A 17706-nucleotide genomic window follows, 5' to 3' on the forward strand; every position below is an offset into this window, starting at 1 on the left:
AGCTGTGGAGACCAGGTCAGAGAGACCTTCCCCAAACAATTCCTCACCCCTGTAAGGTAAAACCTCCATATGCCTCTTTGAGTCGGCATCATCTGTCCATTGCCGGGTCCATAGGACTCGTCTAGCAGAAATTGACATAGCGTTGACTCTAGAACCCAGTAGGCCAATGTCTCTTTGAGCATCCCTCATATATAAGACAGCATCTTTAATATGACCCAGGGTTAATAAAATGGTATCCTTATCCAGGGTATCCAATTCTGCCGATAAGGTATCCGTCCACGCTGCTACAGCGCTACAAACCCAAGCCGACGCTATCGCCGGTCTGAGTAAGGTACCAGAGTGTGTGTAAATGGACTTTAATGTAGCCTCCTGCTTGCGATCAGCAGGATCCCTGAGGGTAGCCATATCTTGGGATGGCAGTGCTACCTTTTTGGATAAGCGTGTCATCGCTTTGTCCACCCTTGGGGAGGATTCCCACCGTATCCTGTCCTTGGTTGGGAAAGGATACGCTATAAGAATCCTTTTGGGAATCTGCAGTTTCTTGTCTGGAGATTCCCAAGCTTTTTCATATAACTCGTTCAGCTCATGAGAAGGGGTAAAGGTTACCTCAGGTTTCTTTCCCTTATACATGTGTACCCTCGTGTCAGGGACAGGGGGTTCCTCTGTGATATGCAAAACATCCTGTATTGCAATAATCATATATTGAATACTTTTAGCCAATTTTGGCTGTAACTTTGCATCATCATAGTCGACACTAGAGTCAGAATCTGTGTCGGTATTAGTGTCTACTATTTGGGATAGTGGGTGCTTTTGAGACCCCGAGGATCCCTGCGACATAGGGGCAGGCAGGGCCTGACTCTCTGCATAATTCCTGGACTCAGCTTTGTCCAACCTTTTGTGCAATAAATTTACATTAGCACTTAAAACATTCCACATATCCACCAAGTCAGGTGTCGGTGTTGCCGACGGAGACACCACATTAATTTGCTCCACCTCCTCACTAGGAAAGCCTTCTACCTCAGACATGCCGACACACGCGTACCGACACACCACACACTCAGGGAATCCTCTTATCTGAAGACAGTTCCCCCACAAGGCCCTTTGGAGAGACAGAGAGAGAGTATGCCAGCACACACCCAGCGCTAATGACCCAGGAAAAAACACAGTATGTTTACCCAGATAGCGCTGTATTCATCTATTTGCGCCAAATGATGTGCCCCCCCCCCCCCCCCCCCTTCTTTAAAACCCTCTTTCACCGTGGTAAGCAGGGGAGAGTCCGGGGAGCTTCCTCTCAGCGGTGTGCTGTGGAGAAAATGGCGCTGGTGAGTGCTGAGGAACAAGCTCCGCCCCCTTAGCGGCGGGCTTCGGTCCCGCTGAAATATTCAAAGCTGGTGGGGATCTCTTTTATATAAAGTGCCCAGCCTATATATATATATATATATATATATGTGTTTTTGCCAGATTTGGAAGTCCTTATTGCTGCCCAGGGCGCCCCCCCTGCGCCCTGCAGCCTTACAGTGACTGCCGTGTGTGTGCTGTGTGGGAGCAATGGCGCACAGCGTTACCTCAGTGAAGAACTGAAGTTTTCTGCCGCCTCTGAAGTCTTCTTTCTTCACATACTTACCCGGCTTCTATCTTCCAGCTCTGCGAGGAGGACGGCGGCGCGGCTCTGGGACGAACGGCGGGGTGAGACCTGCGTTTCGTTCTCTCTGGAGCTAATGATGTCCAGTAGCCTAAGAAACAGAGCCTGACATTAAAGTAGGTCTGTTTCTCTCCCCTCAGTCCCTCGCTGCAGGGAGTCTGTTGCCAGCAGGCTCCCTGAAAATAAAAAACCTAACAAAAATAAGATTTTACTTACCGATAAATCTATTACTCGTAGTCCGTAGTGGATGCTGGGGACTCCGTCAGGACCATGGGGATCAGCGGCTCCGCAGGAGACAGGGCACAAAACTAAAGCTTTAGGATCAGGTGGTGTGTACTGGCTCCTCCCCCCATGACCCTCCTCCAAGCCTCAGTTAGGATACTGTGCCCGGACGAGCGTACACAATAAGGAAGGATATTGAATCCCGGGTAAGACTCATACCAGCCACACCAATCACACCGTATAACTTGTGATCTGAACCCAGTTAACAGTATGACAAACGTAGGAGCCTCTGAACAGACGGCTCACAACAATAACAACCCGATTTTTTTGTAACAACAACTATGTACAAGTATTGCAGACAATCCGCACTTGGGATGGGCGCCCAGCATCCACTACGGACTACGAGAAATAGATTTATCGGTAAGTAAAATCTTATTTTCTCTGACGTCCTAAGTGGATGCTGGGGACTCCGTCAGGACCATGGGGATTATACCAAAGCTCCCAAACGGGCGGGAGAGTGCGGATGACTCTGCAGCACCGAGTGAGAGAACTCCAGGTCCTCCTCAGCCAGGGTGTGCCCCTGACCAAGTAGCAGCTCGGCAAAGTTGTAAAGCCGAGACCCCTCGGGCAGTCGCCCAAGATGAGCCCACCTTCCTTGTGGAATGGGCATTTATATATATTTTGGCTGTGGCAGTCCTGCCACAGAATGTGCAAGCTGAATTGTACTACACATTCAACTAGCAATCGTCTGCTTAGAAGCAAGAGCACCCAGTTTTTTTGGGTGCATACAGGATAACAGCAAGTCAGTTTTCCTGACTCCAGCCGTCCTGGAAATCTATATTTTCAGGGCCCTGACAACATCTAGCAACTTGGAGTCCTCCAAGTCTCTAGTAGCCGCAGGTACCACAATAAGCTGGTTCAGATGAAACGCTGACACCAACTTAGGGAGAAACTGGGGACGAGTCCGCAGCTCTGCCCTGTCCGAATGGACAATCAGATATGGGCTTTTGTGAGACAAAGCCGCCAATTCTGACACTCGCCTGGCCGAGGCCAGGGCCAACATCATGGTCACTTTCCATGTGAGATATTTCAAATCCACAGATTTGAGCGGTTTAAACCAACGTGATTTGAGGAATCCCAGGACTACGTTGAGATCCCACAGTGCCACTGGAGGCACAAAAGGGGGTTGTATATGCAGTACTCCCTTGTCAAATTTCTGGACTTCAGGAACTGAAGCCAATTCTTTCTGGAAGAAAATCGACAGGGCCGAAATTTGAACCTTAATGGACCCCAATTTGAGGCCCATAGACACTCCTGTTTGCAGGAAATGCAGGAATCGACCGAGTTGAAATTTCTTCGTGGGGCCTTCCTGGCCTCACACCACGCAACATATTTTCGCCACATGTGGTGATAATGTTGTCCGGTCACCTCCTTCCTGGCTTTGACCAGGGTAGGAATGACCTCTTCCGGAATGCCTTTTTCCCTTAGGATCCGGCGTTCAACCGCCATGCCGTCAAACGCAGCCGCGGTAAGTCTTGGAACAGACATGGTACTTGCTGAAACAAGTCCCTTCTTATCGGCAGAGGCCCTGAGTCCTCTGTGAGCATCTCTTGAAGTTCCGGGTACCAAGTCCTTCTTGGCCCATCCGGAGCCACGAGTATAGTTCTTACTCCTCTACGTCTTATAATTCTCAGTACCTTTGGTATGAGAAGCAGAGGAGGGAACACATACACCGACTGGTACACCCCTGGTGTTACCAGAACGTCCACAGCTATTGCCTGAGGGTCTCTTGACCTGGCGCAATACCTGTCCAGTTTTTTGTTCAGGCGGGACGCCATCATGTCCACCTTTGGTCTTTCCCAACGGTGCACAATCATGTGGAAAAAACTTCTCGATGAAGTCCCCACTCTCCCGGGTGGAGGTCGTGCTGAGGAAGTCTGCTTCCCAGTTGTCCACTCCCGGAATGAAAAACTGCTGACAGTGCTATCACATGATTTTCCGCCCAGCGAAGAATCCTTGCAGTTTCTGCCATTGTCCTCCTGCTTCTTGTGCCGCCCTGTCTGTTTACGTGGGCGACTGCCGTGATGTTGTCCCACTGGATCAATACCGGCTGACCTTGAAGCAGAGGTCTTGCTAAGCTTAGAGCATTGTAAATTGCTCTTAGCTCCAGTATATTTATGCGGAGAGAAGTCCCCAGACTTGATCACACTCCCTGGAAATTTTTTCCCTGTGTGACTGCTCCCCAGCCTTTCAAGCTGGAATCCGTGGTCACCAGGACCCAGTCCTGAATGCATAACTGTGGCCCTTTAGTAGATGAGCACTCTGCAGCCACCACAGAAGAGACACCCTTGTCCTTGGAGACAGGGTTATCCGCTGATGCATCTGAAGATGCGATCCGGACCATTTGTCCAGCAGATCCCACTGAAAAGTTCTTGCGTGAAATCTGCCGAATGGAATCGCTTCGTAAGAAGCCACCATTTTTCCCAGGACCCTTGTGCAATGATGCACTGACACTTTTCCTGGTTTTTGGAGGTTCCTGACTAGCTCGGATAACTCCCTGGCTTTCTCCTCCGGGAGAAACACCTTTTTCTGGACTGTGTCCAGAATCATCCCTAGGGACAGCAGACGTGTCGTCGGAGACAGCTGCGATTTTGGAATATTTAGAATCCACCCGTGCTGTCGTAGAACTACTTGAGATAGTGCTACTCAGACCTCCAACTGTTCTCTGGACCTTGCCCTTATCAGGAGATCGTCCAAGTAAGGGATAATTAAGACGCCTTTTCTTTGAAGAAGAATCATCATTTCGGCCATTACCTTGGTAAAGACCCGGGGTGCCGTGGACAATCCAACGGCAGCGTCTGAAACTGATAGTGACAGTTTTGTACCACGAACCTGAGGTACCCTTTGTGAGAAGGGCAAATTTGGACATGGAGGTAAGCATCCTTGATGTCCAGGGACACCATATAGTCCCCTTCTTCCTGGTTCGCTATCACTGCTCTGAGTGACTCCATTTAGAATAGGTCTCACCGAGCCGTCTGGCTTCAGTACCACAATATAGTGTGGAATAATACCCCTTTACTTGTTGTAGGAGGGGTACTTTGATTATCACCTGCTGGGAATACAGCTTGTGAATTGTTTCCAATACTGCCTCCCTGTCGGAGGTAGACGTTGGTAAAGCAAACTTCAGGAACTTGCGAGGGGGAGACGTCTCGAATTTCCAATCTGTACCCCTGGGATACTACTTGTAGGATCCAGGGGTCCACTTGCGAGTGAGCCCACTGCGTGCTGAAACTCTTGAGACGACCCCCCACCGCACCTGTTTGTACGGCCCCAGCGTCATGCTGAGGACTTGGCAGAAGCGGTGGAAGACTTCTGTTCCTGGGAATGGGCTGCCTGCTGCAGTCTTCTTCCCTTACCTCTATCCCTGGGCAGATATTATGGGGACGAAAGGACTGAGGCTGAAAAGACTATGTCTTTTTCTGCTGAGATGTGACTTGGGGTAAAAAGGTGGATTTTCTAGCTGTTGCCGTGGCCACCAGGTCCGATGGACCGACCCCAAATAACTCCTCCCCTTTATACGGCAATACTTCCATGTGCCGTTTGGAATCTGCATCACCTGACCACTGTCGTGTCCATAAACATCGTCTGGCAGATATGGACATCGCACTTACTCTTGATGCCAGAGTTTCGCATATATAGAAATGCATCTTTTAAATGCTCTATAGTCAATAAAATACTGTCCCTGTCAAGGGTATCAATATTTCCAGTCAGGGAATCCGACCAAGCCACCCCAGCGCTGCCCATCCAGGCTGAGGCGATCGCTGGTCGCAGTATAACACCAGTATGTGTGTATATACTTTTTAGGATATTTTCCAACCTAATATCAGTTGGCTCCTTGAGGGCGTCCGTATCTGGAGACGGTAACGCCACTTGTTTTTATAAGCGTGTGAGCGCCTTATCCACCCTAAGGTGTGTTTCCCAACGCGCCATAACTTCTGGCGGGAAAGGGTATACCGCCAATAATTTTCTATCGGGGGAAACCCACGCATCATCACACACTTCATTTAATTTATCCGATTCAGGAAAAACCACATGTAGTTTTTTCACACTCCACATAATACCCTTTTTTGTGGTACTTGTAGTATCAGAAATATGTAACATCTCCTTCATTGCCCTTAACAAGTAACGTGTGGCCCTAAAGGAAAATACGTTTGTTTCTTCACCGTCGACACTGGAGTCAGTGTCCGTGTCTGTGTCGACCGACTGAGGTAAAAAGGACGTTTTAACGCCCCTGACGGTGTTTTAGACGCCTGGACAGGTACTAATTGGTTTGCCGGCCGTCTCATGTCGTCAACCGACCTTGCAGCGTGTTGACATTATCACGTAATTCCTTAAATAAGCCATCCATTCCGGTGTCTACTCCCTAGAGAGTGACATCACCATTACCGGCAATTGCTCCGCCTCCTCACCAACATCGTCCTCATACATGTCGACACACAAGTACCGACACACAGCACACACACAGGGAATGCTCTGATAGAGGACAGGACCCCACTAGCCCTTTGGGGAGACAGAGGGAGAGTTTGCCAGCACACACCAAAAACGCTATATTATACAGGGACAACCTTTATATAAGTGTTTTTCCCTTATAGCATTTTAATATATATATATATATACATATCGCCAAATAAGTGCCCCCCCTCTCTGTTTTAACCCTGTTTCTGTAGTGCAGTGCAGGGGAGAGCCTGGGAGCCTTCCCACCAGCATTTCTGTGAGGGAAAATGGCGCTGTGTGCTGAGGAGAATAGGCCCCGCCCCCTTTTCGGCGGGCTTCTTCTCCCGTTTTTCTGAGACCTGGCAGGGGTTAAATACATCCATATAGCCTCCAGGGGCTATATGTGATGTATTTTTAGCCAGAATAAGGTATTATACATTGCTGCCCAGGGCGCCCCCAGCAACGCCCTGCACCCTCCGTGACCGTTGGTGTGAAGTGTGTGACAACAATGGCGCACAGCTGCAGTGCTGTGCGCTACCTTCATGAAGACTGAAAAGCCTTCTGCCGCCGGTTTCTGGACCTTCAATCTTCAGCATCTGCAAGGGGGGTCGGCGGCGCGGCTCCGGGACGAACCCCAGGGTGAGACCTGTGTTCCGACTCCCTCTGGAGCTAATGGTGTCCAGTAGCCTAAGAAGCCAATCCATCCTGCACGCAGGTGAGTTGAACTTCTCTCCCCTAAGTCCCGCGATGCAGTGAGCCTGTTGCCAGCAGGACTAACTGAAAATAAGAAACCTAAAAACTTTTTCTAAGCAGCTCCTTAAGAGAGCCACCTAGATTGCACCCTGCTCGGACGGGCACAAAAACCTAACTGAGGCTTGGAGGAGGGTCATGGGGGGAGGAGCCAGTACACACCACCTGATCCTAAAGCTTTAGTTTTGTGCCCTGTCTCCTGCGGAGCCGCTGATCCCCATGGTCCTGACGGAGTCCCCAGCATCCACTTAGGACGTCAGAGAAATATACTTTCTTTTCAGTAAAACTCAGGAGAGCTCCCTGTAATGCACCCAGTCTCCTCTGGGCACAGTAATAAACTGAGGTCTGGAGGAGGGGCATAGAGGGAGGAGCCAGTGCACACCCATACCTAAAGTTCTTTCTTAGTGCCCATGTCTCCTGCGGAGCCAGTCTATCCCCATGGTCCTTACGGAGTCCCCAGCATCCTCTAGGACGTAAGAGAAATAAAAGAACATGAGGGAAGAGGGCCCTGCTCGTGAGAGCTTACAGTCTGAAGGGGAGGGGCAGACAGACAGGGGTGTGACAGATGGGACAGACAGTGATTGTGAAACAGAGAGCTAGGATGAGATAAGGCTGGGTTTGATGAAGACGTGGGTCTTGAAAGTCCATTGGAACTTTTGTAGAAAGTTGAAGAGTCTGAGAGGGAGAGGATGGGCATTCCAGAGGTAGGGAGCAGCACAGCCAATATCTTGGAGGCAGGAATGGGAGGAAGTAATTAGCTGGCAGGAAAGGCAGCATGCATTTGTGGAGTGTAGAGGACGGGTGGGAGTGTAAAGAGATATAAGGTTAGAGATGTAAATGGGAGAGGAATGGGTGAGGGCTTTGTGAGTGAGAGAAGCTTGAAATGAATACGAAAGGGTTAGGGGAGCCAGTATAGGTCTGGTAAGAGAGGGGAGGTGGATGTAGTATGTTTGAAGATGAGCTGGTCCGCAGCATTGGGCACAGATTGGAGTGGAGAGAGGTGGTAATCAGGGAGGTCAGATAGGAGATTACAGTAGTCCAATCTGGAGATGACCAAGTGGCAGGAATGAGAGGTACTGAATGTGTGGTTTGAAGGAGAGGGAAGAGTCAAGGATAACTTCACGGCAGCGCACTTGGGGGTTAGAGGAGACAGAGCAGGCGAGGATATGTGGGAGGTTGGGAACATGATAAGCTCAGTCTTAGACTTGTTAAGTTTAAGACAGCGCATGTACATCCAAGAAGATATAGCAGAGAGACAGCTGGAAATACGAGTGAAGAGAAAGGGGGAGAGGTCAGGAGAGGAAAAGTAGATTTGAGTATCATCATCATCTGGATGATATTGGAAGTCAAATAGCTAATGAGCTTACCTAAAAAAGATGCATAGAGAGAGAGAGAGAAGGAGAGGTCCACGAACAGAACCTTTGGGGGACACCTACTGTTAGGCGAAGTGCGGGATAGGTCATGAGAGGAGACAGAGAAAAAAACATTCAGAGAGGTAGGAGAGACAGCCAGGAGAAGACAGTATCATGCAGACTAATGGAGTGAAGGATTTGCAGGAGGAGAGGGTGGTCCACAGTGTCAAAAGCAGCAGAGAGGTCAAGGAGAATAAGCAGAGAGTAGTCGCCCTTGGATTTAGCAGCATGGAGGTGATTGCAGAATTTAGTGAGGGCAGAAGCGAGACTGAAATGGGTCAAGCAGGGAGTGGGAGGAAAGAAAGGCAGTAAGGCGGTTGGAGACAACATGCTCAAAGAGTTTGGAGGCAAAATGGAGGAGAGAGGTGGATCGGCAGTTAGAGTGTTAGGATCAAGGGTAGGTTTTTTAGAATATCGGTAACAAGGGCATGCTTGAATGCAGAGGGGACAGTGCCCGATGAAAGGGAGAGATTGAGCAGGTGGGCAAGATGTGAACAGGCAGAAGAAGAGAGGTAGTGGAGGAGGAGGAAGTGGTTAGGATCAAGAGGGGTGGTGGAGGACTTAAGTATATTACTTAATTTCCAGATACAGGGGAAAAATAAGTCATAATTGGTAAGATGGATGGGGAGTGGTGGTCAGGGAGAGAAGGGAGCAGGTTGTTGATGGTCTGGTGGAACATGATGTCCTGACATATGGAGTAAATTTTGGATGTGAGGTAGGTGGTAAAGTCAAGGGCAGAGAGTGAAGAAGGGAGTCGAGGTGGGGGTGGTCAGAGGAGGGAGTTCGCAGTGGCAAAGAGACGCCAGGTGTTTGAAGACTGGGAGGTGATGAGGTTCTTGAAGTACATCTGTTTAGAGAGGGAAAGGGCAGCACTGTACTTATCTGGTAAGACCCTCAGAAAGTTCCACCTACCTGATCCTCCTGTGGGACACTGTGATTCATCTCAGTATGATCATGGGAATAAAGAGGATGGGGATATCTCTCTGGGGTATTCCTGTTACTGGCTCCATCTGTAGGAGACACACAGTGACTGAGTACATTGTACATATGTGATTATCAGATGATGTGTATCTAGGTGGCCCCATTGCTGCTCTGTCCATTACACCACATGACAGTCTACTCTTACCCGGTGAAGTGAGGGGCCGGTGATTCTCCATCATCACGTCCTTGTACAGACCCCTGTGTTCCTCTATATACTCCCACTCCTCCATGGAGAAATAGACAGTGACGTCCTCACACCTTATAGGAACCTGACACACACAATGATACAGTCATCACCCAGACACATCCCCTGGTGTTACTGTATAATGCCCCATTCCCAGCAGTCACCTCTCCAGTCATCACCCAGATACATCCCCCGGTGTTACTATATAATGCCCCATTCCCAGCAGTCACCTCTCCAGTCATCACCTGGACACATCCCCTGGTGTTACTGTATAATGTCCCATTCCCAGCAGTCACCTCTCCAGTCACCTCTCCAGTCACATCCCCCGGTGTTACTGTATAATGCCCCATTCCCAGCAGTCACCTCTCCAGTCATCACCTGGACACATCCCCCGGTGTTACTGTATAATGTCCCATTTCCAGCAGTCACCTCTCCAGTCACCACCCAGACACATCCCCCGGTGTTACTGTATAATGCCCCATTCCCAGCAGTCACCTCTCCAGTCATCACCTGGACACATCCCCTTGTGTTACTGTATAATGCCCCATTCCCAGCAGTCACCTCTCCAGTCACCACCCAGACACATCCCCTTGTGTTACTGTATAATGCCCCATTCCCAGCAGTCACCTCTCCAGTCATCACCCAGACACATCCCCTGGTGTTACTGTATAATGTCCCATTCCCAGCAGTCACCTCTCCAGTCATCACCCAGACACATCCCCTGGTGTTACTGTATAATGTCCCATTCCCAGCAGTCACCTCTCCAGCCATCACCCAGACACATCCCCTGGTGTTACTATATAATGCCCCATTCCCAGCAGTCACCTCTCCAGTCATCACCTGGACACATCCCCTGGTGTTACTGTATAATGTCCCATTCCCAGCAGTCACCTCTCCAGTCACCTCTCCAGTCACATCCCCCGGTGTTACTGTATAATGCCCCATTCCCAGCAGTCACCTCTCCAGTCATCACCTGGACACATCCCCCGGTGTTACTGTATAATGTCCCATTCCCAGCAGTCACCTCTCCAGTCATCACCCAGACACATCCCCTGGTGTTACTGTATAATGTCCCATTCCCAGCAGTCACCTCTCCAGCCATCACCCAGACACATCCCCTGGTGTTACTATATAATGCCCCATTCCCAGCAGTCACCTCTCCAGTCATCACCTGGACACATCCCCTGGTGTTACTGTATAATGTCCCATTCCCAGCAGTCACCTCTCCAGTCACCTCTCCAGTCACATCCCCCGGTGTTACTGTATAATGCCCCATTCCCAGCAGTCACCTCTCCAGTCATCACCTGGACACATCCCCTTGTGTTACTGTATAATGTCCCATTCCCAGCAGTCACCTCTCCAGTCACCACCCAGACACATCCCCTGGTGTTACTGTATAATGTCCCATTCCCAGCAGTCACCTCTCCAGTCATCACCCAGACACATCCCCTGGTGTTACTGTATAATGTCCCATTCCCAGCAGTCACCTCTCCAGTCACCACCCAGACACATCCCCTTGTGTTACTGTATAATGCCCCATTCCCAGCAGTCACCTCTCCAGTCATCACCCAGACACATCCCCTGGTGTTACTGTATAATGTCCCATTCCCAGCAGTCACCTCTCCAGTCATCACCCAGACACATCCCCTGGTGTTACTGTATAATGTCCCATTCCCAGCAGTCACCTCTCCAGCCATCACCCAGACACATCCCCTGGTGTTACTATATAATGCCCCATTCCCAGCAGTCACCTCTCCAGTCATCACCTGGACACATCCCCTGGTGTTACTGTATAATGTCCCATTCCCAGCAGTCACCTCTCCAGTCACCTCTCCAGTCACATCCCCCGGTGTTACTGTATAATGCCCCATTCCCAGCAGTCACCTCTCCAGTCATCACCTGGACACATCCCCCGGTGTTACTGTATAATGTCCCATTCCCAGCAGTCACCTCTCCAGTCATCACCCAGACACATCCCCTGGTGTTACTGTATAATGTCCCATTCCCAGCAGTCACCTCTCCAGCCATCACCCAGACACATCCCCTGGTGTTACTATATAATGCCCCATTCCCAGCAGTCACCTCTCCAGTCATCACCTGGACACATCCCCTGGTGTTACTGTATAATGTCCCATTCCCAGCAGTCACCTCTCCAGTCACCTCTCCAGTCACATCCCCCGGTGTTACTGTATAATGCCCCATTCCCAGCAGTCACCTCTCCAGTCATCACCTGGACACATCCCCTTGTGTTACTGTATAATGTCCCATTCCCAGCAGTCACCTCTCCAGTCACCACCCAGACACATCCCCTGGTGTTACTGTATAATGTCCCATTCCCAGCAGTCACCTCTCCAGTCATCACCCAGACACATCCCCTGGTGTTACTGTATAATGTCCCATTCCCAGCAGTCACCTCTCCAGTCACCACCCAGACACATCCCCCGGTGTTACTGTATAATGCCCCATTCCCAGCAGTCACCTCTCCAGTCATCACCTGGACACATCCCCTTGTGTTACTGTATAATGCCCCATTCCCAGCAGTCACCTCTCCAGTCACCACCCAGACACATCCCCTTGTGTTACTGTATAATGCCCCATTCCCAGCAGTCACCTCTCCAGTCACCACCCAGACACATCCCCTGGTGTTACTGTATAATGTCCCATTCCCAGCAGTCATCACCCAGACACATCCCCTGGTGTTACTGTATAATGCCCCATTCCCAGCAGTCACCTCTCCAGTCACCACCCAGACACATCCCCTGGTGTTACTGTATAATGTCCCATTCCCAGCAGTCACCTCTCCAGTCAGCAGCTGAATGATCTTGTTGGTGAGTTCCAGGATCTTCTGGTCATTGTGCTTCTCATGTATCAGTGAGTGAGGTGGAGGCACCGTGATGTGGCTCTGGGTCCTGCTCAGTCCTCCTAACAAATGGGGGTGGCCACTGGATGTCACACACTCACCAGATGTCTTCTTCGCTACTGTGTAATCCTGTGTATTGTTCAACATAAATGGGAGACAAAGATAGAATCGCATTAGTGACTCAATAAACTCTTGTTGTCTTATAGGTACCGTAATTGTATTGTGTATGCAGAGGTTGGTGCAGTCCATCTGGTGTGAAGTCAAAGTTTTAGCAAAAAAAAGAGAACACGTATAACCAGATTCAGGTGTGGACGCACTACAAATGAGAATGATGAATATAATAATGCATCTTAATTTTTTTTTTTTTTAAATACTCCTTATATATTGAAACAGCCAAATATACAACAGACATAGAAACTAATAACCACAACAAACAAAACAATGTGTGAAAAAGCTAAATACAGAATAGGAGATGTGTCCCTACCATCCCACATATAAATCTTATGGCTTAAATAATATGTACCGCTGGCAATTAATTAGAGCATAAGGACCACTTATAATATGAACAAAAGTAACCAAATTATTCTGATAAAGCATTTCCTGCAACACCAATTTGTGTATTGGCAGACACACTGATAATTACCACAATATACATTCCCAGAAGCCTAGAACCCCTCACCTCTACAGTCAGGTCCATGTGTCAGTAATAGAGATAAGAGTGATGTCACTGTGACACTCCCAGACTCCCTCACCTCCCCAGTCAGGTCCCTGTGTTAGTAATACAGATAAGAGTGATGTCACTGTGACACTCCCAGACTCCCTCACCTCCCCAGTCAGGTCCCTGTGTTAGTAATACAGATAAGAGTGATGTCACTGTGACACTCCCAGACGCCCTCACCTCTCCAGTCAGCAGGTAGATGATCTCAATGGTGAGATTCAATATCCTCTCGGTCATCTTGTTTCTCTCCTTGTCCATACTCCGTGTATCAGTCAGGGAATAGACTCTGAATTTTATTGAGGGATTAATCACGAGGAGACATGAACAGAGAAGATCCTGTAATGCAGTAAAATGAATGTAAAAATAAAAAGTGGATCGGTGACCAAGATAAATTACAACTGCGTATGTTGGAAATAAGGTTAAATAATGCAGATGATATAATGACTACTTTTATTAAATAACTTAAAATATTGCTAATCCCATGAATTCACAGAAGAACCAAGTAGAACTGTGCTATGGGAGGGGCTGACAATTAGCGCACAAACCGATGAAGCCCGGATCTTAAAATAACACACACATTTTATAACACACTTTAAAAGGTACTATAAACCTTATACGCTAGTAATACCCCCCACTCCACTATATGTGGTCTGAGTTGCAATCCACAGGCAGCAGCCGCCACTGAGGGACGACCACTGACCATCGATCATTAGCAACCATTGATGGTTAACCACCCACCATTGGTAGATGGCTTTGGCGGAGATCCAATGGTTCTCGACCATCAATGGCTCAAAGCCCCAATGTCTTTGTTTTTTGTCTCGGCGCCACAACCACAGAACGTACTGTAGCCCCACACCCGATATGACCTGTGAAGCCCCGTCTCCATCTTTAATTGCCCCGCTGCACGGTAATAGAGCCGAGATGACCATTGGTTGATAAAACCATCGATGTTTCTGCTGTCAATGGTTTCCTACCATCCATCCCACAAAATATCCCTTTACATGGGGACACGTATGAATTACACAGGTTCCGGGGCTGATTAAAACCAGCTGAAATGCAGACTTGAAGTCGGCCAGCCACGGAACCTGTGTAATTCATACGTGTCCCTGTGTAAAGGGACATTGTAAAACAATAAATAAAAAAAACAATATTGTTATTATGATGATGAAGCCAGAGTAATAACCTTTTCCAGGGGACACTGAGCTCAGTATGTCCTCAGTCCTCTTTCAGCAGAAGCTCAGCCTAGTGTCAGTAAGATAACAGAGTGATCACCTCCTCCCTGTGCCTGTGTCAGTAACAGAGACCCAGCTGTACACATGTGCCATTGTGCCCTGTAACAGGAAACAGAGCGGAGCGATGCATTGTGGGAGCTGTAGTCCTGTGTCTGCTCTCACGGAACGCAAGAGACCAGTGTGCTCATTGCACAGTGCTACTAACACAGGCCACAGGAAAATGGCCGCCGCTGTTACATCTAACCCTGTTATGTGCTTGTTTTCAATGTATTGCGGGAGTCCTGGGTGCAAAGTAGGAGAAATAACATGAGAAAGGCGGGGCTGGGCAGTGAGAGTATCTGGTTTTCATCTTCTCGTTATATCTGGAGAATAGCTGATCTACAGCAAGATGGCCGCCACTCCCTTGTCCTGAGGACAAAACAGAACGGCAATTGTTATCCACCTGCTGTTTTAATTGTTATATATAGCTAAGTATCTCTTTCTCTCTATATATATATGTTTCTATCTTTATTTATATTACGAGGCTGAAGTTAGCTTCTTATTCGGCCAGCTTCTTATTCACTTCTTATTCAAGCTCTAGCTTCTTATTCACTTCTTATTCGAACTCCAGCTTCTTATTCAGATCATTCAGTTTTGCAAGGGTTAATGAGTCTTGGGTAACAAATTTGACACCTGAAATCAACAGAGTAGGTTCCCTTACATCATACATACCTACTCTCCCGGATTCTGCGGGAGACACCCGGTTTTCGGGTAGTCCCCCGCCCGCAGCCCCCGGAAGAGTGGGCACCCCTCCCGCATTCTGCCCACTCCCTAGTGAAGTGGGCAGAATAGGGAGAATAACACAGTAAAATCACGGACCCGATGGGGGGCGGAGTCTAATGACGCGATCAGATGCTAATCGCGTAATTTTAGCCCCGCCCCTAGCCCTATTTCATCCAATTACAGTAATTTACCAGAGGAGTGGGCGGAGCCTACTGATGTAATCAGCTTGACTCCTCCCACATCCCCGCCCACCTGCTTCTCCTCTCCGGTCATCTCCCGGAGAGGATATTTAAAATATCGGTAAGTATGCCTTACATATGACCCACTTGTATTTTGCTTGGCCCAACACTGTTTTGGGCATGAAATACACTGGCAAAGTGGGCACACACACCATAATTTACCATTTTGAATAAGTAGTTGCAGTTTTGCAAGGGTTAACAAGTCTTGGGCCGCACATTTGACACCTGAAATTAACAGAGGGTGGTCACTTACATATCACCCAGTTGTATTTTGGGGGTCAAATTTGTGGCCCAAGACTAGTTAACCCTTGCAAAACTACAGCTACTTATTCAAAATGGTAAAATATGGTGTGTGTGCCCACTTTGCCAGTGTATTTCATGCCCAAAACAGCGTTGGGCCAGGCAAAATACAAGTGGGTCACATGCAAGTGACCACCCTCTGTTGATTTCAGGTGTCAAATGTGTGGCCCAAGACTGGTTAACCCTTGCAAAACTACAGCTACTTATTCAAAATGGCAATTTATAAAATGGTGTTTGTGCCCACTTTGCCAGCGGATTTCATGCCCAAAACAGCGTTGGGCCAAGCAAAATACAACTGGGTGATATGTAAGTGACCACCCTCTGTTGATTTCAGGTGTCAAATGTGTGGCCCAAGACTGGTTAACCCTTGCAAAACTACAGCTACTTATTCAAAATGGTAAATTATGGTGTTTGTGCCCACTTTGCCAGTGTATTTCATGCCCAAAACAGCGTTGGGCCAATTAAAATACAAGTGGGTCACATGCAAGTGACCACCCTCTGTTGTTTTTGGGGGTCAAATTTGTGGCCCAAGACTAGTTAACCCTTGCAAAACTACAGCTACTTATTCAAAATGGTAAAATATGGTGTGCGTGCCCACTTTGCCAGTGTATTTCATGCCCAAAACAGCGTTGGGCCAGGCAAAATACAAGTGGGTCACATGCAAGTGACCACCCTCTGTTAATTTCAGGTGTCAAATGTGTGGCCCAAGACTGGTTAACCCTTGCAAAACTATAGCTACTTATTCAAAATGGCAATTTATAAAAATAAGATTTTACTCACCGGTAAATCTATTTCTCGTAGTCCGTAGTGGATGCTGGGAACTCCGAAAGGACCATGGGGAATAGCGGGCTCCGAAGGAGGCTGGGCACTCTAGAAAGATTTATGACTACCTGGTGTGCACTGGCTCCTCCCACTATGACCCTCCTCCAAGTCTCAGTTAGGACACTGTGCCCGGACGAGCTGACATAATAAGGAAGGATTTTGAATCCCGGGTAAGACTCATACCAGCCACACCAATCACACCGTACAACTCGTGATACTATATCCAGTTTGACAGTATGAAAACAACTGAGCCTCTCAACAGATGGCTCAACAATAACCCTTTAGTTAGCAATAACTATTTACAAGTATTGCAGACAATCCGCACTTGGGATGGGCGCCCAGCATCCACTACGGACTACGAGAAATAGATTTACCGGTGAGTAAAATCTTATTTTCTCTGACGTCCTAGTGGATGCTGGGAACTCCGAAAGGACCATGGGGATTATACCAAAGCTCCCAAACGGGCGGGAGAGTGCGGATGACTCTGCAGCACCGAATGAGAGAACTCAAGGTCCTCCTCAGCCAGGGTATCAAATTTGTAGAATTTTGCAAACGTGTTTGCCCCTGACCAAGTAACAGCTCGGCAAAGTTGTAAAGCCAAGACCCCTCGGGCAGCCGCCCAAGATGAGCCCACCTACCCTGTGGAATGGGCCTTCACTGATTTAGGATGCGGCAGTCCAGCCGCAGAATGCGCCTGCTGAATCGTGTCACAGATCCAGCGAGCGATAGTCTGCTTAGAAGCAGGAGCACCCAGCCTGTTGGGTGCATACAGGATAAATAGCGAGTCAATTTTCCTGATTCTAGCCGTCCTGGAAACATAATTTTTCAAGGCCCTGACTACGTCCAGTAACTTGGAATCCTCCAAGTCCCTAGTAGCCGCAGGCACCACAATAGGTTGGTTCAAGTGAAAAGCTGATACCACCTTAGGGAGAAACTGGGGACGAGTCCTCAATTCTGCTCTATCCATATGGAAAATCAGATAAGGACTTTTATATGACAAAGCCGCCAATTCTGATACACGCCTGGCCGAAGCCAAGGCCAATAACATGACCACTTTCCGCGTGAGATATTTTAGATCCACGGTTTTT

General features: G+C 48.5%; 1 protein-coding gene across 4 annotated transcripts in view; it reads right to left on the minus strand.

The window, feature by feature from the left end:
- The window catches only part of LOC134983145 (oocyte zinc finger protein XlCOF29-like), a 38240-nt gene extending 23580 nt beyond the window's left edge, over positions 1 to 14660 (minus strand). The window contains exons 1-5 of one of the 4 annotated variants that reach the window (XM_063948882.1): positions 14447 to 14653; positions 13444 to 13599; positions 12483 to 12674; positions 9647 to 9770; positions 9433 to 9530 (exon numbers count right to left, since the gene is read on the minus strand). In XM_063948882.1, coding sequence (XP_063804952.1) covers positions 9433 to 9530; positions 9647 to 9770; positions 12483 to 12674; positions 13444 to 13521 — 492 coding nt within the window. In that variant the 5' untranslated portion in view covers positions 13522 to 13599; positions 14447 to 14653. Of the gene's footprint in view, positions 1 to 9432; positions 9531 to 9646; positions 9771 to 12482; positions 12675 to 13443; positions 13600 to 14446 lie in introns of all 4 variants that reach the window. The other 3 variants (XM_063948881.1, XM_063948884.1, XM_063948883.1) reach the window with 3 other exon arrangements.
- Between the last annotated feature and the right edge of the window lie 3046 nt (positions 14661 to 17706).

Source organism: Pseudophryne corroboree (assembly GCF_028390025.1).
Source record: "Pseudophryne corroboree isolate aPseCor3 chromosome 3 unlocalized genomic scaffold, aPseCor3.hap2 SUPER_3_unloc_1, whole genome shotgun sequence".
Taxonomy (NCBI): domain Eukaryota; kingdom Metazoa; phylum Chordata; class Amphibia; order Anura; family Myobatrachidae; genus Pseudophryne; species Pseudophryne corroboree.